This window comes from Cryptomeria japonica, chromosome 7 (assembly GCF_030272615.1).
Source record: "Cryptomeria japonica chromosome 7, Sugi_1.0, whole genome shotgun sequence".
NCBI lineage: Eukaryota > Viridiplantae > Streptophyta > Pinopsida > Cupressales > Cupressaceae > Cryptomeria > Cryptomeria japonica.
In genome coordinates, this window is record NC_081411.1 from 859421512 (window position 1) to 859448459 (window position 26948).

Sequence of the window (26948 nt, forward strand, 5' to 3'; positions counted from 1 at the left end):
TAGGAATTACATCTCCTATCCGCTAGATTTGCTTACGGAGATGGATAATAGGCAAATCTCATCCATTACATCATTCTGTAATGCACATACCACAGACTGGCTTTCTTCCAATACATCATTCTGTAATGCACATACCACAGACTGGCTTTCTTCCAATACATCATTCTGTAATGCACATACCACAGACTGGCTTTCTTCCAATATCATTTATTGAACCTTCTTTTGTTGACTGCGATCAAATAATATATTTCTTTCTCATGAAACACAGAAAACTCACTCCTCAAAATTGATAATCATTGCTCCCAGATATTTCTTCAGTCTTCACGTGTTTTTATGCAACCTCTCATCTTTTTTCAAATACCCTTCACACTTATTAAATAAGAACCTCTATCGGTTGATCAATTGTAAGGTAGTTTGAATTACCTATAACTAATAACTACTTCTTAACCAATAGTCATCAATAGGACGAGTTAGTTTATGTAATCTTCAACTGAAAAACCAAACCAACCTTAAGATGGCTGATTTCAAATCAAATGATATACACAATTATGATCTGAAAACAAATCAACTTATAGTAGTTAACCAATAGTCATCAATAGGAAGAGTTAGTTTATGTAATCTTCAACTGAAAAACCAAACCAACCTTCAGATGGCCGATTATAAATCAAATGATATACACAATTATGATCTGAAAACAAATCAAATTATGTGTTGAGAGGATACAATTGTTTCTTGTCTTGATACAAACACAACTCCAAACAAGACAGATCAAGGATATATATTTAAAATGTGGTGCCAAGATTTGTATGTGTTTCCAAGAATCTGAAATATCGATTTTGCAGACCTGTCTTTCATTGAACAAATGAAATGGGACTGATACCAACACAATAATGCCTCTCTCTCAAACATTTTGTAAGTGCATTCTTATCATTCAATTCCGTTTGTAAATAAAGATCTTGACAATCACACGAATTCTATTAAACTAATCATTTTATCAAACTGTTTGTAGGACCTGCGTGTGTAGGTACAGATTGCATATAAAAAATGGGGCATCAATGACAGACAAATGTTAACAAATTTGATGTGGTTTAGAGGACAAAGCTGGTGTTTCTCCAAGGTTATTGTTCATGTATTGTTGGGTAGAATATTTATTAAAATTTTAAGCTGTTTTCTTTGTGTATAAAAACTGACCTGCAAGCTTAAGTACCTATGGATGCAGTTCATTCTGCTTTTCGAATCTGGTAAGAAATTTACCAGAACTTTACTACAAAACCTTAATTTCAATCAATGATGTCATAGTGATCAGTCATGGTTGGAAGAATGCATTTGTGTTGGTAACAGTTTTTGTGATGTCCCCATTTAAACAATCAAAACAGGATAATGACCGCTCTAAAATATAATTTAATAATAAAAAATAATACAATTAAAATATATATATATAACCAAATAAATGAATAGAATAAACTAAATAAAATCTTAATGATAATAATAAACAAGATTTAATACATGATTTATATTTATTAAATATTAATATTAATTTCATATTTATCAAATAATAATATAAATTTTACAATATTATATTATTGAAAAAATAACAAAGTAATTAGAAAACAAATATAATAAATAATAAAGTCCAAAAAAATAACTATTCAATAAAAACAATATATAATAGAATAGAAATCATCCTAAACAATAAATAAAGTTAATAATTAAATTAAATAAAAAAATAAACTACTGGTGGTGTCAGATATTGTCCCCTCACAATAGACAGTGATATTCAGTAATGTAATCAAAAGTAGTCCGATTTGACTTAGTCTAGTAAGCAAACAAGGATTTAATCATCGATGATAATATATGACTATTGGAACGAAAAAAAGAAAATACACGAATCTCCTAACTCTGCTATTAAGAGTCATTAAAAGAAGTCAAACAAATATTGGGATCGATACTAAGGAGATTACGTGGCTTAATTAGAGGAGGTGCGATTTGAATAAATAAAGTGATCTATTCAAGTATGAAGAGACATGTCTTCTAACATCCAGGAGATGCGACCATTCTACTTCGTAAGATATGTAAGGGATAACTTGCATCAAATTATATTTATTCGGAATGGACGGAAAGCTCGCCTAACTCAGATTGGCTTCTTTAAGAGCCCACCCATGGGATAGAGATAGAAAGGAGAATTCACACGGGTCAGCAAATACGTTGCAGCACAATAATACTCCAGCATACTGGTTACGTACAGAATATAGAACGGGGCATGAATATGGAATATGGTGGTTCATTAGCAGTATGCATAATTGAATCTGGTCTAGTCGAACATCTGAGGTTGTACGGGTTAGAGGAAGGGAATTGGAAATCAGATACAGCGCCATTTGCTGCAAGTAAAAGACAATATATATCAGACACATATTGCAGATTACTATAATAATTATAATTCCCCGGGTTCATATAGGACCCCAATATATCCGAACAGAGCGAATACTTCTCAAAAATCATAGCGATAAGTGTTCGACGCTTAGGAAGATATTTAAAGATTGATTCAACAGATGAAAGTAAGGTTTACACTAATAACACTTAGATATGTCAAAAGAATGGTATGAAGGAAATAAAAAGGAAGAAGTCAAACAAAGAATTAAGTAAATTAACATATAGATATGTATGAAGAGGTAGTAAGTTGCAGATTTGGATGTGATGTAAATGACGTATGACTTCAAAGACAATAAAACATATGAACCAAGTACCATAGTAAGAAGATAAAGTATCAGTTATGGGAGATTTATGATTGGCATAAATCCCATTGTCAAACCAGAGAAAACTATCAGGATAAGTTCTTTCTTCCAATAAAAAAACTATTCTTACCATTATAAGTTAAAAATTATAGTAAAATGTCATTAGAATTAATGAAATTATATTTGTAAATATTTTACAATTCTCACTTAAGGTTAGAAATGTTGTTTCAGGTTTAAATCAAGGTGAATTCCGGAATGGGGACATAACAGCTTTTTATAAACTTGTATAAAACAAAACTTGAGGATTTGGATTACCATCGAACCTTCCATACAACACATCATGCTTTGTTCTAAAAATGTGAACATTGGAGTGAGAAAGATGAAAAAACAATTGGTTGTATCTCTCCCAAATATTTTTTTATTAAAATTCCAATGTTTAGAATTATTACATAGAGATAATGTTCAAAAATTTAAGAATTTGGATTACCATGCAACCTGTATATTGGTTGCACCTTCCATACAACACATCATGCTTTGTTCTAAAAATATGAACATTAGAGTGAGAAAGATGAGAAAACAGTAGGTTGTATCTCTCCCAAATGTTTTTTAATTAGAATGCTTATGTTTAGAATTGTTACATAGAGATAGTGTTCATTGGAGGGAATGCCTGAGGAAGTGATAGCTGTAAGATAAATATCAGTCTTGTACTTTAAGGTTTGATGACAACTAATAAATCTCAGTAATATACTCATTGCAAAGCTGAATGTTTGTCTTTAACTTTAGGATTTACTTGCAGAATCTGTTCAAAGATTTCAAGCTATATTGGCTGTGATGATCTTTTGCATACGTAGATTACCATTTGCATTGGTACTGAAATAACAGCAATCATATTGTCCTATACTGGTATACTTATCTTTGAGAATGGTTAGGTACTTAGTACTAACTAATTGAAGTCTTGTAGTATATTTTTAAACCAATCCCTTAATGGAGAGTAAAAAGGTTTCAACATATATAATTATATACATTCCAAAGTACCTGTAATTGCATTCAAGAGTTACTGTCTACAGTCTCCTTTGCTGTAGTTCACATTAATGCTGCCTACATACTTAAAGTCTAAGCTTTATTTAACCAAAATATTTCCTGAATGTCATCAGAAACAACTCTGTGTATTTACTTGATGGTAGAATATGTTCTGTATTTGCTTTTATTGTTTATTTGCTATTGGCCATGCAAATTTAAGAAACAACTCTGTGTATTTACAGCTATCTGATTTGGGGATATTGACAATAAATAAGGAAGTGCACAACAGAGAAGACTTATTGGCAAACTCAAAGTCAGATCTGTGGATTAATTTAACCAACAAACTTGACTCTTCAACATTATGTGTTAAGCCTGTTGGAGATGGTTGCTCAACCGGTGTTGCAAGATTATGGTATATATATATATATATATGTTCATATAATTTTCAGGCTGTTCTGAAGAATGGATTTATTTTAAGTATGCAATTTGTCTCATTTACAATTGTTGTACTCTTGGTTTCCTCCGAAGTCATTTGATCAAATTTTAACACAATATAATCAAGCATCTAGCACAATTAAAAATTTGGACATTTTATTGAATAGCAAGTCAAATGATATATCCAGGAACTTTGATAGTGTTAGATGCACTTTTCATTATTATGATTCACATTTAATGATTTTCTAATGATATAAATAAAAGATCATGTTTAGTGGAATCAATGAGCATCTGTGTGATGCTATACAATATGCCTGTTAATGAGAAAAATGGAACCCTTTCAAACTGTTGTCTAACTAATTGCTTAACTTTATCTAGTTGGAAACTTGAAAATCTGTACCCAAATGGATCTTGACTAGCTAATTCAAGAAACAGTGAAATTTTGGAAATTTTAGCCACACTAATCTCAACCTATTGTGCTTATCATTTTTCCTTGGACTCTGATAAATGAAGATGTGATTTTGTTAGTGAATCGGTGTGGTTGACATCTGATACAATTGCTTAACTTTATCTACTTTGAAACTTGAAAATCTGTACCCAAATGGATCTTGACTAGCTAATTCAAGAAACAGTGAAATTTTGGAAATGTTAGCCACACTAATCTCTGTTTGCTCTCTCAGGTGAACGATTAAATGCAGAAAGTAAATGCGCAGAACATAATGGAAATATATTAAATAGCCAGTCTCTGTATTAATTCAATAGTCCATGTACATCAAGTGCTTATAACATTACATTTGACACGACTATCATGATCCCACTACGAAGGAACGGTACGCAATATATAATACCCGAAGGGGTGTGACCAACCGTCGCGTCCAACTTCCCTTCGGGACGACTAACTAATTGACCGCCGTAATTCATTATTACCGACGACAACATAAACATAATATGACAACATAACATAATGATTATTCCCGGCAACATCATCCCCCCCAAGAAAAGAAGTTGACTTCGGACGACTTAATACAAAATAGAGATGAACGGCAGGAACTACTGATGCCAGTCGAGCCTGGAACTTATACACTGGCTACGTCCTTGCCTGAAAACCCTTTTCTACTACCATCCGATGCTCAGGTGCCTCTTTGACATCATAGTTCTCCTGTGCCTAAACCAAACTTGTCTGCAAAACACGCTTTTCAGTCTCAGCCTCCACCAATTGCTACTCAAATGACACTGTCTCCCTAGCCAATTTGTCCTCGATAGCCACCGGCGTTGCCCTCTCGGCATCCAACTCCTAGGTACACTGAGCTAAGTCTCACGCTAGTACTGCCTCCAACCTGGAGGTCAGCTCCTCCCGAGCCCTCTCTGCATCCACCAAGGCAACCTCACGTCCAGCCGAGACCTACTCCAAGTTCCTCAAAGCATACCATTCCTGCCTGGAGGTGGCCACAACCCGCTGGCACAAAGGCTAGGAGACACCTCAAATCCTCCATCACACTCCCCAAAGGCTAAAAACTGAACTGAATAACTCCCTGGTGTCATACAACTGCATGGACTTGCAATGCCTTCCCTCAAACTCTGTTTGTTCCCAACCTCCAAATCTGTCTCCCTCTACGGCTTATGGCTTCCTTGCCAATGCTTAGCTGCAGGCTTCTTTCTCACAGTACGGACAACCACAACACTTCCCGTGACATCTCTAATGCCCTTCGCCCAACTCCAACAAGTGTATTGCAGCTCAAAAATAAACTAGGGTCTGGGAGCAGTGCCCCCAGTAGGGTTTGGGGTAGCGCCCCTTGCGGGATCCAAGGGCAGCACATCATTTTCTGTGATATTTTAAGATGCAAAAACCCTTCTTCTCCACTCTAAATTTCCAGTGTCTTGGCTCCAGACTCCATCGAATGATTTTAAATCTGGTCGTCGTTTTTTTTTTTTTGTCCACAGTAATGTCCCCGATGGCACCCCAGCCATACAGCACTGACACCTCCAATCGTGTGGTGTTGCGTTTATGGCTGCGTTGCTGTGCTCGTCTCTCCTTTTTTTCTCTTCGTCCGTTTTTTTTTTGCTTGGCGTGGGCTGCGTGTCTTTCCTCGTGCGGGGTTTTTATTTCTTCCTTTTAGTTTGCGCGGCTTTAACCCGTGGCGGTGTCCACCGCCGGTGGTCCACCGTCGGTGTTGCCACCGCACGGTGGTGCCCACCCCGACAACACCGACGGTGGTCCACTGTACGGTGGTCCCCACCATCGTGCGCCTTTTTTTTTAATATATTTTTTTCCCAGCCGTACGATCAACTGCCGTACGGACCTGTACGGCTGTACGTGTTTTTTTTTTTTTTTTTTTCCAATTTCCCAATTTAGTTGTCTAGAGAGTCGTCGGCTCGGGTCCCCTATCTCTGGGATCGCCCTTCATCCTTCTCGGTTTTCCTCGCCCAAGAGTCTCCTGCGTTGGTCCCGTGCCTCTCAAGTCGCCTGCCCGGCCTCTCAAGTCCCCTTCCATCTTCTCGGGTCCCCCTCCGGCCTCTCGGGTGTCCTTTCGGCCTCTCGGGTCCCCTGCGCGCTTCGCGTGGTAGGGTTTCAATTTGGATCCGTTGGTGGCAAGTCTATTTTCAATGGCTATCCGAAGACCTGGAACCACAAATTCTACAGGGTCCACGGACTCCTTCCCGTACATAAGAAAAAGAAGAATAATAAAGATTTTGAAAGCTGCGGCCTTCCACACAGGGTTCCAATCGTTGCCGACACAATTGATCTTCGGATTATCTATGTCACCGAGGTTTGGGGCGTCTCCCTTCCAATATTCTATGTATTCTGGCAGGTACACCTCCTCTGTTACTTGCTCTGGTTCCTCTACTTCGAACCTGTAGCTCTGGAACATTTCATAATCCTCCATCTGCCAATGGAAGAGCCCATTCAATGACCCTGTCTCATCCTCGGAGCACTCTCCTAGTTTGAGAATCCCTTCGTCATTGGGCTCCCTGCAACCCCGTCCTTCGTCCCTTGGGTCGTCTTTTCCTTCATCCTCCGATTTCGAAGATAATGTCAATTCCTCGTCAACAACCTGGGTCCTCAGATCAATGGTGTACTTCCGCCCCTCTTTCTCCATAGAAAGGGTGTTCTTTTTCCAGTCGTGGTTCACCTTTGCTGTAACCAGCCACCCTCTGCCTAAGATGGCATCGTACCCCTTCTTCTTGAGTGGGATTACCACAAAATCTAGTATGAAAGGTTGCGTGCCGATGGTGACCGGCTGGGCCATCAGGGTGCCGAGTGGCTTGATGTCGTGTTGGTCTGCACCTACGAAGTTGAACGTGGGTGGCCATAGTGTTGGCTTCCCCAGCTTCTTCCACGTATCCTCTGGCAGTACATTCACCCCCGAACCTCCGTCCACGATGGTGTCTTTGAGGATAGCCCCGAGAATTCCCATCTCTACTACAGCAAGATGCCGACCACTATTTAAGGCCAACAACAATGGGTCAGCCGAGGGGCTGACCGGAACTTCTGCCCGTGTGGCACGCAAAGGTGCTTGCGCAGTGGTTTGTATGGAACTAAAAATGGCGGTTCTTAACTGTGGCATTGTTTCTAGAAGGTCCTTTACCCTTATAGGTACTTCCATCTACAGTACTTGCCCAATGATGTTATTTTCCACTTCCGTACGGGATGATGTACTCGCCACCTCGTTGTCCCGTCGTTCGGCCATCATCTCACATTCAATATTGGCCTTTGCCTCCCGTAATCTCTCCTTCTCCGTACGGGGGTCGGGATAAGTGGCTTTTTTCATCTGGGCGCGGGTGATCGCCAGTACTTCTTTCTCACCAGTCTTCTCAGCCTTATCAATGTTGAGGAGATTAACCCCTGCCTGTGGGCAATTTGCATCCTCATGGTCACCTGGCCCACACCATCGGTAGAGGTGCTGAGGGGTGGCTTCCTTCGTGCAATCACGGGCGAAGTGCCCCCACTGATTACAGGCCCTACATTGGATAATTGGCCGGCCCTTGGCGTCATACTGGATACGACTTCCGTTATTGTTATTGTTGCTATTCCTTCCGCCGCTGCGTCTGTTGTCCCAGTAACCTCCAGATGATGTCGTTGTGTTGGTTTGCTGGGCCGTACCCGCTGGTGCGGATGTTGTGGCCTGCTCCATGAACAACACTTGGCTCATTTGCGTACTTCGGGTTTTCATGTTGTATGGGCATTCCTTGATGGAGTGTCCCATCACTTGGCAAATCTCGCAGAATGCTTTCTTTGGGCAAGTACCCTTTGTATGCCCCTCCTCTTTGCACTCAGTGCACCATATGTCCCCTTCAGTTCGATCGATGCTTCTCATAGTTTTGAACTCCCTCCTCATTCGCTCCATGTCTTTCTGGAGTGTTTGCACCCGTTTGCCAGCCTCGCTGTCGCTGCTGCTTTCCTGTGACGAGTCATCCTTCTCGGACGAGCTATCCTTCTTTTTCTTCGATGTCTTGGTCTCGCTCTCGAGATCCATCGCTCTATTGTATGCCTCTTCGTACGATGTAGGTGGAACGATTTTCATCTTCTTTCGGAGGGAATGCTTTAGTCCCTCCACGAACCATCGCTTTTTCAACCCATCTGCTGGTTGACTCTCCATTTTTCCCAATAGTTCCTTCAGCCGTCGACTATAGGCTTGGACAGTCTCGTTCTTGTTCTGCTTCATTCCATAGATCTCGGTGACTATTTCGTTGCCATCTCTCAGGAGGCGGAACTCTATCCCAAACTCCTTCTTCAGGTCAGGCCATGTGCCGACTTTGGCCTTATCCATGTCTGAGTACCAGTCTATGGCCACTCCGCTTAAAGTTGCTGGGAACTGTGTTACCCATTCGTTTTGGTCGGTAACACCGTTCGCTGACCATATGGTTTCGCACGTTCGACAATGGCGGACGGGATCTTCCTTCCCGTCGCCATTGAACTTCGACAGTTTTTGTTTACTCCCCATCGATGGGGGTCGTCTTCCTGGAGGTGGCTGTGGCTGTGTCTGTGCCCCTACGCTGCTCCCTTTGGTGCCGGTGGTGTGTCCTACGTGGGTGACTGGAGGTATGGTGTTTTGCTTGCCGAGTGTGGCACCTACCGTACGGTTATCCTCCCCTTCGTTGTCACCCGCGCCCACTCGTGGCTCCCTTTGGTGATCCTCACTCTGTGGTGTAAGGAATAAGTTTCTGAACCGATCTCGGGTCTTTTCGACTAGATCTCTCCGCAACCTTGTTTCCTCCAGAAACTCTTCGTGGCTCCGCACCCTATGGTGTTCTGGCGACGCGTAGAAATTTCCGTCGACTTCTGCACCCTCCGTGACACCTCCTTGGTTCCCCTCAGGCCACCCTTCGGCAGGTCGTCCTTCGGCAAGTTGCCTCAGCCTCTATCTACGTTCTACTTGCTGCTCCAGAATCAAGGCCCTCTGCGCAGCCTCCCACTCGTCCGTTTCTGCTTTTTTATTTCTATCTTTATTCAATAGGTTGGGCATTAATTGTCGTACATTTCCATAATTCACAATACATAAATCAAAGCACATCTTTATTAATTCATTTCCTCAGATACAACTCATGTCAATGACACTTTTATTTGAATATAGAAGATTCAAGGTTCAATTCCTTCCTGGTTTGGCGCCATCCCATTCTACTTCCCGTCAGTTGCTATCTTCGTACTGCTGAAGGATCTGTTGGTGTTGCTCTTCCTGGGCAATCTCCTCCAGGCGAGCTTGTTGTGCCAACGATGCCTGTGCAAGCAACCGGGGAAGATGGTTTATCAACCGGTTTACTGTCGGGCTCTCCTCCGATGCTGTGCAAACGGCACTTGGTGGGATTTCCGCCTCTGTCACCTCTCGTCGGACGTAGGTCTGGATGGCTACCTGGAGCAGAATTGAGAATTCTCTCGTTGTGTTGTCTTCTCTTGTGTAAAGTTCTGTTCGCGCGTCGTTGGCCTCTGGGTTTACCTCACCAACGGGTAGGCCCATCGTGTCCATGCGCCATCTGCATCTTCCGTTCACGAGTACGTCTAGGCAACGACGCCAAATGTTTGCTCTCTCAGGTGAATGATTAAATAGAAAGTAAATGCGCAGAACATAATGGAAATATATTAAATAACCAGTCTCTGTATTAATTCAACAGTCCATGTACATCAAGTGCTTATAACATTACATTTGACATGACTATCATGATCCCACTACGAAGGAACGATACGCAATATATAATACCCCAAGGGGTGCGACCAACCGTTGCGTCCAACTGCCCTTCGGGACGACTAACTAAGATCGCCGTAATTCATTATTACCGACGACAACATAACATAATGATTATTCCCGGCAACAGTCTCAACCTATTGTACTTATCATTTTTCCTTGGACTCTGATAAATGAAGATGTGATTTTGTTAGTGAATCGATGTGGTTGAGATCTGATACAATAGCGTAATGTCATATCTAATTGGATTAATTAGTGACATAGTGAGTCCATGGGTAGTGCCGTGGTTGTCTCCTTTGCTCCAATTAGCGTGTACCTTTGTGGAAGAATTGTCATATTGTTTGTACAATCCCTCCGTTTGTTTTTATCTACTCTATTGGGTTTGTCTACTTTTGGGGATGCATAGTAGCTAAAAAAATCATGGAAATACTTCAGCAAATCAAAAGGTAAAGTTTTTTTTTCAAAATTTCATGTTATAATTAAGAACAAAACTGGGTTAGGTTAAGGGTTAGGGATAGGTTTTTGAAACATGCAAAAAAAAGGTTAGGGTAAAGAGTTTCACAAAAAATATAGACTAGGAAAAAAGAGTTTTTGAAGATATATTTCCAAAAATTGGGAATATATGGGCAAGGTAATCACAAAAAAATTGTGATTTAATCTATTTGGATCATGATTAAATTGTTGTGCCAAGATTAACAGAATTTCTTGGGTCTTTCACTTACAAAACAGTTGAGGAGCTAAAGTGTTGACAAATTGTGATGTTTTCCCAATCTGGGCTAGTGGAATAACACTTGTTTTTTGAACAACATTTCTCATGTCTTTCTGAAGACTTCTATCAATATTTTAGGTGTAAGAGTTGAAAGTGTCGTTGTTGTCCTTCTCTCTCTTCTTGTGTACTCCATCTTAGGCAAGGTTATTCATGTTGTAGGTTGAGTTCATTGATTAGATCATGTGTAAGAGTAGGGAATGTGCATAAGAGCAAGGAATGTGCATAAGATTGGGCCTTCTGTGAGAGTGGAATCACAGATGTTGGAGCACCTACAAAGGTTGACAAGTTTGAAGAGATACAAATGTAGGCATTTGTTTTGGTTCAGGAAAGAAGTAGAACCTTCAATTATTGTTCCTAGTGTTGGTACCAATATTGTGATACCTATGAAACTATGCCTTTCATCAAGATTGTAGTCAACAATTCATGTCATTATTGTCCTGTAATCAATACCAATTGAGTTATTCCACCTTTCAAGTTACCAAGTCATCAGATATTGGTCTATTGTTATTGTTTGGTAGGGTTTGTAGGTGCATACTGGCAATTACAAATTTCTGTCCCAAACTTTGATAGTTCTGATTTTTAACTGGCTTGCATTCTGTCAAGCATTAAATCCAATATGAAGTATTCTTGAATGCAAAATCTTTGACTACTGGAACTAAAATTCTAGATCATAAATTCGTATCCATGGATCATAGATTTCACAAGGGCATTTCGTAAAACAGTTGTGTACATAGATAACTCAAATAATTAATTTTCAGATCCTTTGAAATAATATTGAAGTGCGGGCACACAATAATATTGATAGAGTGATTGGCATAACTCAAACAAAAAATATTTCTGACCTTAATATAGGCTGCTGTAGCTTCCAATGGAATTCTGTGATATAACAATATTTATAATGAACTGAAACTGCAAACTTAGCTGCTCCAAATGAGTTGCACCCAAGATATGAACACCATACAGTAGAAGGAAAAGGTACAACAGTTTTTGGGACTTAAATGTTGAGCGTTTTTGTCATTGATGTCTAGATCAGTTTAGTATCAAAGGATTGCGTAACTTAATGCGCTTAAGTATTCTATGTTGAGTTCTCTGTCTGTAAGTGTTCTATGTTGAGCTCTCTGCCCATGTGTCCATTCCAGCTGTTTGCTTGTCTCTTTGGAAGTGATTTATTATATGTGACACATCATTTCTTTCCTACAAATTTTTGGAAGGAGTTCTTCTTAATGTTGAAGATTATACTTGATTGTGTTCTTTTTCACGTGTTTGAATGTGCGACAAGTATTGGTGGAGGTTGGCAGGGTCCGTTTCAAATCTGCATGATATTGTTTGAATGTGCGATGTGTATTGGTTCGACTCTTCTTGGAATATGTTTCAGAACATGTGTTTCTCTTGTCGGCTTTTTTTTCTACTCTTCCAGCAAGTTCTCTGTTATCGGTTGTTGATGGGTGGATTTTATTCACCAGTTTGGTTGTTGGGTGTCAGCAGTCCTTGCAATTAATGAAAATGTTTTGCCTCCTTGCGTATTATAAAATGTTGACTTCCTTCAAAGCCTTTTTTTTTGGCAATGATTTTTATTATGCCAAAAAGAGAAGTTGAAAGTTTTTTTTTTACAAGAGCGGTGGTGTTCATTTTTGATGTGATTTTTTTTTTTCTAAAAAGGGGTCGATTGATTAGTGATGAACCATTTTTGTATCGTGGCTTGCATATATGAACTGAAGCGGTTTCAATGGTTTTGGTATTATGTGTGTCTGGTAGAGAATAGTAGCGAATACATTTTTGGCGGCATGTGTTATAAAAAATAAACGAATGTGTGGGTTTCATTTTTCTTAAAAACGAATAGAGGTTTTTATGTATTAAAAAGAGATAAATGTTTTTCATATGGGATTTGGACAGCTGTTTTTGGCACAAGCTTGAAAAGAAGTTGGGCGTTTTTTTTTGTTTTGAAGTAATGAGTTTTCTTTGATGCCCTTTTCTTTTTGTGAGTGGCTGTATATTCTGGATGGGATGTGAGAAGAAAGATTGTAGCATGGATATTTTGATATGACGGTATTTTGACGTGAAATTTTTTTGTCATGTGTAGAGAAGTTTTTATTTGGGAAGTATGAGTGAGTATTGGATGTAGCTGGTTTTGGTTAACATGAAGTTTATCATTATGGCTGTATAATCTCTGACTGCAAGAAGATGTTTCCAGGATGCTGTGTGGACAGTGATTGAATATTAAATAAGTATGAAGTATCTTGCTAAGAATGTAATCAAGCTGTGTATATCTTTGTGGATGTAAAAGAGTATTCTTTTTGTAAATTTTTCATTAGTTTAATCAAGGTGGTTGATTAAAAAGTTCTTGAAATACTGATTCTTCCCCCCCCCCCCCTCTCAGTATTTCTGGATTGGTTTTCAATTGGTATTACAACCAGATACTTTCTTTTTTCAGCTTAAAAGCCTAAAAGTCAATTCCTGGTAGTGTAAGATGAGTGCCCTTGAAGGTCTAGCAACCAACAAAGCTCCTCTGTTTGATGGATCTAATTTTTCTTTTTGGAGTATTCGTATGAAGACTTACGTAATGTTTCTGGATTTGATGTTTGGATGAGTGTAGTTAATGGTTACACACCTCCTTCTAATCCACCAACAAATGCTGATGGAAAGAAGGCCTTGAAAAGTAATGCTAAAGCCATGAATGCAATATTATGTGGCTTGTCGGAATCCAAGTTGTTGACGTGGCTAAAGACACATTACTACAACTCTCTCTTGTCAACGCAGAATAGAATGTTGCTGAGTATCCTATCCTCTCTTGTATAAGGAATCCCTAATGCTATTTTAATTGATCAATGGGGACAACCTCAAGGTTCCAACTGTCAGTTCATGACTGCAACATAAGTCAGTGATTTCATGTGTTTTGTTGGGAACACAAGGGGCCTTACGTTTGCAACAAGTTGGTCTGCATCCTAAGATGTTGTGGGAAAAATAAATGCAAAAGGATAGGGTTAAGAGACCTAAAATTAACAAGATTAGTGTGCGAGTAGACGAATTTGACATAACCAATCCCTATTTGGCAGAATAACTCACAACCTCGCAAGAACGGTGCAATCTTCGAGGGAGACTTAGAAGATTTTCAGACTACAGGTACATGCCTAAACACCCAATTCTGGCGCAGCTCAGACGGACACCTGCAATTGAACTAAGCATGATTTTAAAGGCTCAAACTAACTATACACATGGATACACAATCAACATATCCCCAATGGTATGAACCCGAAGCCATCAAATACTTGCACACCAGAAAGGATCTATCTAAACCTACTGAAGGACACCATGCCAACAAAAGAAAACCAAAATAACAAACACCATACTTAAATGTTCATATATTGATTTTGGCTGTCATTACAACAATTTTTGCAGCAGTTCTACTCTATTCCTAAGTACTAAATTCTAACCTTCTAACAATCTAACTAGAATCTGTTATGTCCCCTCTTTAGCTCTGTCTAGCAGAGACATGTGTGTTACCCTATCATGGAGTCTTGTATGTTGGCAATGGTGGATAGAGACTCAGTTAGGATATTCAGTGTTTGGATTTGGTGTTTCTGGCAGTAGTAGACCAGTTTGGAGTAGTTCCTTGATTTTAGGAGGTAGTTCCTACATTTGTGGAGGCAGTTCCTACTTTTTAGGAGGTTGTGACAGCGTCCAGGGTTGGGGTTCCATGAGACCATTCCTTGGTTTTAGTTTCAGGAGATTTGGGTGTGTTTCCTAGTTTCTAGGAGCATCCCTAGGTTTTAGGGATGAGACTGCCAGTTGATCCATGATTTTTGACATCAGTCACAGACAGGTGACACGTTCCGTTTCAGACTTTTGGAGTCATTTGAGCCTTTTGCAGCTATTTGGGTTATATTTTTAATATATTTAAATATTTCCTAAGTTAGCGTTTAATTAATTAAATAAGGCTATGTTTATAGCCATTTTGGAGTAATAAGGGGTTTTTGGCTTCATCTGGATGCATATGCCCATGTGTTATAGCTCCTTGGAAAGGTCTTGAAATTTTCTAAATGTTTCCCATTTGTCAGGGACCCTTTTGATGAACGGAATTCTTTTATATTAAAAAAGTGGCATTTTCTCTATACTTGGCGACTAAAAATGAGAAATAAGACTTTATAAGCCTAAGCGCACTTTTCATACACTTTTAGGGTTCGAGCTAGAGGGAAGGAGTTATAAGGAGATGGTAACCTAATTATCAAGTATCTTTTACACATTTCATCTTTGATTTGGAGAATTTGCTCTAGAGAGCGATTCAGCATCTGGGACAAAAACCCTAGGGTCTTGCCTGTCTAGGACGTAGCCCCCAGCACAGTGGTTATTTGGTTCTTGCATTCAGTTTTCAGTGCCTTAGAGTTGGTACGACATCTTTTCTGGAGGATTCAGTGAACAGAGTTAGGGTTCAGCGTGGAGATTGGGGTTTCCAGCTTGGCATCACCTAACAGCCGTACGACTCTACTTTGCAGCCATTTCTCTTCCCACGTGGAGCTATGTAAGAGCTTTGGATGTTTGCCGCAGCTTCCTTCTTGATTTCAGTATTCACTCTTCATTCAGGTTGGACTCATTGCTTATTGTAATCTTCCTGGAATTGTTGGGAATCACTATCTGGACAATTATTTGATTTAAATAAATCAGAAATCTGCTTGGTACGATTTTGATTTGGCTGTGTATGAACATTTATTTCCAGTACTCTTTTCATGTACTTGTTCTTCAATTATTACTTGCTGAAAAACTATCAAAAACACAAAAATAAACAAACCTTTTTCAACTTCTGTCTATTCTCTAAAACCATCAAAGGAAACACAGGAAAATATAGTTTATTAATTTAAAAACTACAGCAGATCAGCAAGGGGATCCATCAGGGATCTTTCAGAATCTAACTTTCTACAAAAACTCTAACCCTTTACAATGAGAGGCATCCTGCCTTTTATAGATTTTACAATTTGAATCAAGGGTCAGGATCGACTGCATCCAACAGTCCTGATGGGCCTTCTAGAACTTGGCAGCTTTAATCCATGCCCATTTAATCCTCAGTTATCCTCCCAACCACTTTCTCAACTACCTACCACTATTTGACATCAATTCGCGTCAATAAGGTAGTTGGAAACATAGTTTTAAAACTCGTGGACTCGCCACGGACTCGCAAGTCCTTGGGAGCCACGAGTCGACTCGCCAAGGACTCGCGAGGCGAGTCTTGGCGAGTCCATCTGAAAGACTCGCGCGAGTCTTTTGCATGGACTCGCGAGTCTTTCAGATGGACTTGCGCGACCGAGAAAAAAAGTCATGCAAGCTTTAAAATTGAGTTTTATTTTTATTTTTTTGCCTTCATTTGGCATAACTGAGGGAGTGAAAAATAAAAGAAAAATAACACTCGATGCCTTTATAAAATAATAAGAGTATTTTTTGGTGCTGCCCCTTGACCCCGCAAGGGGCGATGCCCCTTGACCCCAACTTGGGGGCGCTGCCCCCAAACCCCCGTCGAAAAATATAGGGGGAAATTGCGTTGATGGAAGTAGGGAAAATTTAACCTCTGAGTTTGATTAGGCTCCATATAAAAGCATAATTAGCATTGAAGAAATCTTGGTATTATACATTTTAGATTTGAAAGTTTGAAACTATGAGTATGTGACATGTGTAATGTTTCAATTATGGCTGTTATCGGAAAATATGTATAGTTTAGTAATGTTAATTGCTGATAGTTAGTTAGCCGACGGGTAGGTAGTTGGAGTCGCGACGGTTGTGTCGCACCCCTTCGGCTGTTATATATTGTACCACCTCCGGGTGTTGGAGGACATGTAATGTTGACGACAGATTATAATATGAACATCTTTTGACATTAATGGAAAGCTTATTCTGGTACTTCTTTGGTATTTGCATTGTGCATTACTGTTCGGTTTCTGTATTCTTCCTGTTTACCTAGTGAGGTAAACATTTGGCGCCGTTGCCGAAATTATTCCGGGAGGGATGGGAATATACTACATGGCACAGGGATAATGGGATAACCATTGCCCAAGGGGAGGAGCAGTAACCCTGACGAAGATCACCAAGAACTGTTCGAAGGAGAACGAGCACTCACAAAAGATTTCTCTTGCATCCTTCAGGCGGCCATCGAAACACACGTACGAAGGGAAGCCACCATTGAGGCTGTTCCAGAGGATGCTGTGTGGAGCGCACCTGGTGCAAGCCCGACGGTGAATCGGTTGATGAGCAATTTGCCTAACCTTCTGGCTCAAGCATTTTTGGCTCTTCAAAACCGCAGAGAAGACACCTACCGTGAGAACCGACGATAGCAAATCTTACGAGAATTTCATGAGCGCCAGGATGACGGACGTAGAGAAGACCGACAAAGGACAAATAATCCTTAAAGTGTGAAGGGAGACAAATAAAGAACACTGTTAGAAGCAGAAGAATTATGTTGATTATATACAAAAGAATGAATTAATAAAGACGTGTTGTGTTTTGGTTTATGTGTTGTGAAATATGAAATTGTACGACAATTAATGCCCAATTTATTGAATAAAGATAGAAATAAGAAATTAGAAACCGACGAGTGGGAGGCTGCACAGAAGGCTTTGATTCTGGAACGACGTGTAGAACGTAGACAGAGGCTGAGGCAACTTGCCGAAGGACGACCTGCCGAAGGGTTGCCCGAAGGGAACCAAGGAGGTGTCACGGAAGGTGCAGAAGCCGAGGGGAATTTCTACGCGTCGCCAGACTACTGTAGAGCGAGAAGCCTCGAAGAGTTTTTGGAGGAAACTAGGTTATGGAGAGAACTAGTTGAAGAGACTCGAGATCGGTTCATAGACTTATCTCTCACGCCACAAAGGAAGGATCACCGAAGGGAGCCGGGCACGGGTGACGACGAAGGGGAAGCTAACCGCACGGTAGGTACAAGGCAGAACATCGTACCTTCGGTCACCACCACAAGAGACATCAGCGGCATCGGAGGGCAGACACAGCCACAACCACCTCCAAGTGGACGACTTCCATCAATGGCGAGCAAACAAAAGTTGCCCAAATTCAACGGGGATAGCAAAGATGATCCCGCACGGCATTGCCGTACATGCGAAACCATCTGGACAGCCAACGGGGTGACTGACCAGAATGAATGGATGAAGCAGTTCCCCACCACACTGAGAGGAGTGGCTATTGACTGGTATTCAGACTTGGATAAAACCAGGGTAACTATGTGGGATGAACTGAAGAAAGCATTCGAGAAGGAATTTCGGCTTCTCCGAGATGATAATGAGATAGTCTCCGAAATCTATGGAACAAAGCAAGGAAAGAAGGAGACCGTACGGGCGTATGGCCGCCGGCTAAAGGAATTAGTCGGAAAGATGGAAAGCCAACCGGCTGATGGCTTAAATAAGCGGTGGTTTGTCGAGGGTCTGAACCCTAAGCTACGACGAAAGATGAAAATTGTGCCTCCGACATCCTACGATGATGCATACAACCGGGCCATGGACTTGGAAAGTGAAAATATGACGGCCAAAAAGAAGAAGAATAGATCTTCGTCATCCTCTGAAGATGATACGTCGGAAGAAGAGAGTAGCAGTGATGAGAAGCCGAAGAAGAAAGTCACGGCCCTTCAGAAGGATATGGAACGGATGTTAAAAGAGTTTAAGACAATGAAGGGGACCACAAGCAAGGATGATGAACTGTGGTGCACGGATTGTAAGGAGAGGCCACACAAAGGGTGCCTGTCCCAAGAAGGCATTCTGTGACATCTGCCAGATCATAGGACATTCTACGAAGGAATGCCCATACAATCTGAAGGCACGTAACCAGCAAGTGCTCTTTGCACATGAACAACCCTCCACATTGGATTCAAACAATAATGCATCTTCCGGAGGCTACCGAGGAAACCGACGAGGCGGACGGGGGAATAATAATAATTCCACCAGAAACAGGGTCCAATACGATGCGAAGGGATGCTCGATGATTCAATGTAGGGCTTGCAATCAATGGGGTCATTACGCACGAGAGTGTAATAACAATGACACCGCTCAAAAGCTATGTTGGTGGTGTGGCCCTGGTGACCATGAAGATGCCGATTGTCCGAAGTCTGGTAGGGGCCAATCCGATTGATATCGAAGGCAACACACGGGGTAAAGAAGCCATCCTTGCTCTTACCCGAGGGCAGGCAAAGGAAGCCCGATACCCCCATCCTCGCACGGAGAAGCAGAGAATGACGAAGGCAAGGGAGGAAATAGAAAGGGCCATGAAAGCCCAACGGGGAGAGACACACGAGTCATCTGGACCCTACTGCACAGACGCGGAGAGGAACATTGTACGGCAGATGCTGCAAATGGAGGTACCTGTGAAACTGGAAGACCTCCTACACACCATACTGCAATTGGGGACAGTGTTGTTGGGCACAAAGGTTGATAAACCCAAACCGAGAGACATGGATGCTCCCATACTAGGAAGCTCGGCAACAAATCCAGTTGTACTTACCGTCAACAATGGCCGACACCCAGCCGTGGTGGAGATGGGCATCCTGGGCACCATCCTGACGGATACTATAGTAGACGGCGGTTCCGGAGTAAATGTCCTTCTAGAGGACACATGGAAAAAGCTAGGAAAGCCCACTCTGTGGCCACCTACATTTAATCTGCTAGGTGCAGACCAGCATGGGATTAAACCCCTCGGCATGTTGATGGCACAGCAAGTCACCGTGGGTGCACAACATTTTGTGCTCAACTTCGTGGTCATCCCATTGAAACAGAAAGGGTATGACGCCATACTTGGAAGAGGATGGCTGGTGGCAGCGAAAGCAAACCACAACTGGAAACGGAATACACTCTCGATGGAGAGCGGAGGCAAGAAATTCACTATTGATCTCCGGACCCAGTTGGTGAGCGAGGAACTTGCCTCTTCCTCGGGATCTGAATCCGAAAGGGAAAATGACCCACGAGACGAAGGGAGAGAGGGGATGAACCTAGATGCCGAAGGCATATTAAAACTCGGAGGTTGCTATTCGGAGGATGACACAGATTCACTAAATGGATTGTTCCATTGGTAGCAGGAGGACTATGAGATGTTCTCACCCTCCTGTAACGTATTAAGCGTCGAAGGAGAGGAGCCAGATCAATATCCTCCAGAATACGGGGAGTATAAGGAAGGAGAAGCTACAATGGACACCGTACCCGCACATCAATTTAGAAACAAGGAGGCCATGAAGTATGAAGAATCGACGGTGAAACCTTTGAATCTAGGTACAGAGACGGATAAGAAAATCATTCTGGTAGGAGATGACTGGAACCCAGTGCTGAAAACGGCCGCATTCAAGATTTTCACAGAGTACAAAGATATATTCGCATGGACTTATAAGGATTTGAAGGGAGTCCCATCGGAGTTATGTGTTCACCGTATTCTGTTGGTACCAGGCGCAGTACCAGTATGGCAGCAACCGTACAGGATGAATAAAAACTATGCTGCAAAAGTACAAAAAGAGATTGAACGAATGCTGGAGGCCAAGATTATCTTTAGGGTGCAGAATAGCGAATGGGTATCCCCCATCGTAATATCTCTCAAAAAGGATGGTAACGAGATCCGGATTTGTGTCGACTTCCGGCGACTCAATGCAGTTACCATCAAAGATCCATTTCCCATACCGTTCACGGACTCTATTCTTGAAGAGGTGGCCGGCCATGAAATCTATTCATTTATGGATGGATTTTTCGGCTATAATCAGATATCAATAGCGGAGGAAGATACGCTGAAGACGACATTTGTGGTGGAGGACGGAGTATATGCTTACAACCGGATGCCCTTCGGCCTCTGCAATGCTCCGGCAACGTTCCAACGAATAATTCTCCACACTTTTGATAAGATGTCCGTGGGTAACTTCAAGGCGTTCCTGGATGATTGGTCCATCTACAGCGGGGAGGAGACACATCTGAAGGCACTCGGAGAATGTATGGACAGGTGCCGGAGGGCACGACTCGCACTGAACCCTAAGAAATGCAGATTCATGGTACCTCAGGGTAGACTACTCGGACACATAGTGTGTAAAGCGGGACTTAAAACAGACCCGGATAAAGTTCGGGTGATTGTGGAGATGGAACCCCCACAGGATGTCTCAGGGGTAAAATCTTTTTTGGGACACATCGGATATTACCGAAGGTTTATAAAAAATTTCTCCCAGATATCTTACCCCCTGGATAACCTCACAAGAAAAGGGGAACCGTACGTATGGGGAACGGCGCAGTCGGAATCCTTCGAGGAATTGAAATCACGACTGCTGGCGGCACCAATATTGGCCTACCCAAACTGGGACAGAGAATTTCATGTGCACGTCGACGCCTCCAACTATGCAATAGGTGCAACATTAGCACAAGTTGGGGATCATGGGTTAGATCACCCGGTCTACTTTGCCAGTAGACTACTCTCGAAAGCTGAGAGGAATTACACTACAACTGAACGGGAAGCGCTCGGCATGGTTTACGCAGTACAGAAGTTCCGACATTATTTGTTGGCGACACCCTTCACCTTCTATGTAGACCACCAAGCTTTGATGTACTTGGTGAATAAACCTATTATTCAAGGACGGGTGAGTCGGTGGCTGTTATTACTGCAAGAATTCACATTCAACATTATAGTACGGCCAGGGAAGAACCATGTGATCGCTGACCAACTGTCACGAATCAAGTCGGGAGAACGAGCGGAGGGGGTGAATGATGATTTCCTGGATGCGCACTTATTCCGGATTGCGGTTTTACCATCCTGGTACACTCGTATTGGCGAGTACCTATCGACGTCCCAGTTCCCTCGGGACATGCCACCAGGGGAACGACGCAAACTAGTTCTGAGGAGCCGAACGTTCCAACTGATCAATGGACTCCTTTACAAAATGGGAACAGATCAAGTACTCCGCCGATGCGTGATGGAGGAAGAGATACCGGGGATTTTGAAGGAAGTACACGAAGGACCCGCAGGAGGTCATATGGGGCCGGACACGACGGCCAGGAAAGTACTGTTAGCCAGACTATGTTGGCCGACGCTACACAGCGACACCAGAGAATGGGTTGGAAGCTGTGATACATGCCAGAGGGCCGGAAAACCACTAAAACGAGACTTCATGCCATTAAACCCTTCAGCGGATCAAGAGTTATTTGAACGTTGGGGGCTTGATTTTGTGGGGCCTTTAAAAGTTAGCAGACCGCGGCGATGTACATACATTGTGGTAGCTACGTAATACTTGACAAAATGGGTCGAGGCACGGGCCCTACCCGATAACACCTCTGTGAGTACAGCCAGATTTATTTATGAACAAATTATCACGAGATATGGAATTCTGCTTCAGATAACCAGTGATAGAGGAGGCCATTTTGTGAACCATGTGGTGAGACTCCTTACGACGGAGTTCAAAATTCTTCACTCCTTGTCCAGTCCGTATTACCCGAGGGCCAATGGTCAAGCGGAGGCGACCAACAAGATTCTGGTTTCGGTCATCTATAAGTCGTGCGGGGTAGAAAAGGAAGATTGGGAGGAGCGACTGCCGTCGGTGTTATGGGCATACCGCACCACCTACAAAGTAACGACGGGCCAGACACCATTCCAATTAATGTACGGACAGGAAGCGGTAGTACCAATGGAGTTCATGGTGCCAAGTCTCCGAATTGCTATTGAGAATAAACTTGGCGATATGGAGAGCCTGAGGGAGCGCCTGTATGCCCTAAACAAGCTCGATGAACGAAGGCTGATGGCACAATGGGTGACAGACGTAGCCCAGCAACGAAGGAAACATTGGCACGACCAACACATTCGGCGGGCGAGGTTCACCCCGGGGCAGTTAGTCTTGAAATATAATGGACGAAACGAGATTAAGCCTGGCAAGTTCAAGGTCAAGTGGTTAGGCCCCTACAGGGTCCGAGAGGTCGTAGCAAACGGGTCCGTCAAACTTTGGACCCTCGACGGACAGGAAATTTCGGAGGTTGTTAATGGCTCAAAACTTAAAGTCTATCATCAGAGACTGGAGGCACGCAGGTAGCAGCCGAGGCAATTAAAAAAAGTAAAAAAAAAAAAACAAAAAAACACCATGCGGTGTGGGGTCTCACTGTGCGGTGAAGTCCCCATCGTGCGGTGAGGGTCTCACCGTGCGGTGGAGTCCCCACCGTGCGGTGAGGGGTCCCACCGTGCGGTGGTAAGAGCGCGATTCATGCCTCCACCGTGCGGTAGTAGTCGAAGGGGTTTAAAAGTCATTTTCACAGAGGAGAACCCGCAAGTAGTCAAGAAAACGGAGGTGTTGCCAAACCGGTCCCTGCATAACACGAGCTTTCGTTGCATAGTGCGGACAAGGCATTTCACCGTGCGGTCAAAGAAGGCTCACCGCACCGCGTACACAACCCAAGGACAGCCGAAGTTGGAAAAAACCCCATCCTCGTGGTGAACCTACTGCGACATTATCACCCCATGATGAGAAAGGCTTTTGGTGTTGCTGACGAACCACCACCGTTGCCCTCCTCCATAAGTTGGTGTGAGGTCTGACATTGATTGTAAGCTGGTTGCGTAATACCCCCTATAGCGTGAGATTGATATCTGTGCATGAAAACATTGCAAGGGTTGTATCGGGATTCAAGCAAGACAATTGGGCATTAGCTTGGTAATATGTAGCTGTTGTGGGTTCGAGAAGAGATTGAAGTATTGGGTTGGAAGCTGCTCAATATTCATATTAACATGGGTTGGAAGAGAGCATAGTGCGTAACCCTACGTTAAGCAATTACGAGTGGCCAAGTGCGAATGTGAGTGGCTTTCGCCGTGGTGGATTCCGTGGTGGATACCGGCTGAACAAAGACTCTCCGGGGGAATGTGACGCCAAACTTGGAGTGGAAGACGTGGATTATTACCCTTGCTGGAGCATGGTTGACATATTTGTTGGGCGTGAGCAATTGCAGTGGCTGCATGGTTGTATACCATTGGCCGGGAGTGTATTGGTTTGAAGCTTGAGTTGTGAAGGAATTCAAGTCTTGCCGCGGGAGGTAGTTACACTCACTGCCACCACACGGTCCCAGCTGCCAGGAGGTAGTTAGGCCTGTACCGAAGGGGTTTTTCGCATCAGCAAAACCAAGAAGTAAGTATCAGGAAGAAGTTAATGGAGTCGGCAGGTAAAAGAAATTGGAAAAAACAGTTGCAGGATAGTAGCCATAGGAATAAGGATACGTGAGTTCTTCCTTCGGGTGTTCGCATAGCCGGTAGCACAATGCACGCCAGGCAGAAGAGAAAGACACCACAGCAGCATGCCGCACGAGGGAAGAACGCATTGACCCCACAGAATATCACCTTCGAGGGATTGAATGGGTCCGAATGCAGAAAATGGTGGCAAGATGTACTAGATGATGATTTGGTGAAGAAGAGCCTCCGTAAAGCAGGAGTGGAGTGGGCCATCCGAATGCCTGTCTTTGCTATCCGTGAGTATGAGGGAGCATTACGGTTCATGGTAGACACTTTTGATAGCCATTCACGGACGAGTACTTTTGAGTACCTTGGGAAGGATATCACGATATCCTTCAAACCGGCAGATTTCACGAGAGTGTTTGGCATCCCAGAAGTACATGGCAAGAAAGTGGAATTGAAAGCTAAGAAGATGACGCGGGAGGAAAAAGATCATTGGATTAAACAAGTATCCCGAGACTTGACCACAGCAGAATTGGAGAGCATTGTTGATGCCACGAAAAGCCGTGGGATGCGTAGGTCTTTTGTTGCAGAGGGCCATTGGCGGTGCATAATGGACGTCATCAAGAGCAGGTTGACGGGGTCTGGTAGGGCATCGGACATCGCTCTCCCGCAGATCATATTGATGAATGGACTTCTGAATGGCGTTGTGTATGATTGGGCTACATTGTTATCAGAGCGGATGTGCGAGTTCTTGATGATGGAGCATCGCACATTTTACATGCCCCACTATGCCATCGGATTGTTTCTGGAGGCCACGCGAGAAGTAGTACTGGAGGCAGAATTGGAGATATAGCCGCAGAGACCGTTGGCTGTAGGTGAGCCTCCTATCATGCATTGGAGACACCTTGACATTGGCCATTCTTCCGCGAAACGGAAAAGGATAGTAGAGACCCCCTCGGCAGAACCTGATAGTGGAAGAGAGACTTCCAGCAGCGAAGAGGTTTCGGAGGAGGAGGATTCGGCGGAGGACAGTAGCAGTAGGGCGACAGAAGAGGGGAGGATGGAGTCCGCGGGGGAGCGAGTCTTGTTTGCGCCACCCTCACTACCACTTGGCACACTTGTGAGGTCATCCGCGGGAGTGGGAGGCAGGTCGATTCCAGCTTTTGGGGAGGGCCGTACGCCCATTGTACTTGGGCCCATGCAGCAGGTGGCATCACCTTCCATCGTACCACCTCCGCAGGCTAGTGCGCCACCCGCGGGACCGCCTCCGGCCATAGAGGCACTTACAGAGGGCATGGCGGAATCGTGTACAGAGGAGGAGCCGCAGGATCACAGGGGGGTGGTCAAGGCAGAGCCTCAGATGCGGTTGGACGTTGTTGGATCCGAGGCAGTGGTGACCGTTGCTACTTCCCTGTTGGAGGAGCCCATGCCTATGAACGGAGACACTGTAGAGGTGGAGAGAGCCCGGAGGTGTTGAGTACAGATCCATTGGTAGTGGCTATGGGGAGTTGGTTGACCCGGTGATGCCAGATGACGGTGATGCCACTAGTGGGAGCTGCTGTATTCTCACCTCGGCAAGAGCCTCTGACGGAGGTGGTAGACTTGGAGGATTCATTGGGTGAGACACAGGTACCAGCAGTAGGGCAGGAGATAGGAGAGGTCGTCCCTGCTATCCAGGAGTAGGTGGGGGTGGAGGAGGCACCTATATGCCAGCAGGATGCAGCAGTTTTGGTTCCGATAGAGACTTCTGAGTTACCACTAGGGCATCCTGCGCAGATACCACCTACACCGAGGTCCCAGCCTTCGAGGTAGGATGGGGAGGACATTGAGGCTTATCTAGCAGACATGGTGATGAGGGGTCGGCGAGTGGTGGCCACGGCTTAGACGCGAGCTTTGCAGCAGGTTGTGGAGGAATTAGAGCAGGTCCTCCAGTTTATGCGGGTAGGCTGCCCGACAGCTTTTGCTACATGCTTTGAGTCACAGGGGTGGCCAGCTATCCAGACAGATGCGATGCTCGAGGCTTGGAGTGTGCCTCAGCCCGTCATGGAGAAGAGGGTGATGACTCTCGTCCGACAGATTGCGCAGGTTTACAGGGATGCCTACTATGCATTGCGGCAGACGCAGCATGAGTCCGCGGTCCGCGAGTCTGCTCGTGTAGAGATAGAGAGAGATCTCGCCAGACAGCAAGCTTTGTGGGCAGCCGAGAGGACGCAGTTGTTAGCACAGCTTGAGACAGCCCGTGCAGAGAAGGTTGCGGTTGACATCCGCCTGTCAGAGGAGCAAAGTGCGCGGAGCCTTGTGCAGCAAGAGTTGGATGCTGTTACTGCAGAGCGGGGTTTGTTGCAGACTCAGTTGGTTGGTATGACAGAGTCCGCGGATACCAAGGAGAAGGAGTTGCTGGAGGCTGCGCATATGGTGAAGACGGCTTTAGAGAAGGTGTTGGTGGCGGAGCGGGATGTGGCAGCACGCACTCAGCAGGTTTATGACCTTCGTGCCCGCCTGGCGGCCCAGACACCAGCATCCCAGCCTTCGACTTCAGGGACGCTTCCTCAGCCCCCTCCTTGACTTTGTTTTGGGTGTATATATGCATTGTCTCCATTTTGTTGTTAGTCGTCGGAGACGACTTCTTTTTTGGGGGGGATGATGTTATCGGAAAATATGTATAGTTTA

At 43.6% G+C, this 26948-nt stretch overlaps 1 protein-coding gene across 2 annotated transcripts in view; it reads left to right on the forward strand.

Moving 5' to 3' along the window:
* LOC131047033 (uncharacterized) overlaps positions 1-26948 on the forward strand; it is a 366423-nt gene that overhangs the window by 240538 nt on the left and 98937 nt on the right. For both annotated transcript variants that reach the window (XR_009358409.1, XM_057980827.2), the window contains exon 18: positions 3995-4164. Coding sequence is in view for 1 of the 2 variants with exons in the window: in XM_057980827.2 (XP_057836810.1) it covers positions 3995-4164 (170 nt within the window). In the remaining variant the exon portion in view is untranslated. The remainder of the gene's footprint in view (positions 1-3994; positions 4165-26948) is intronic.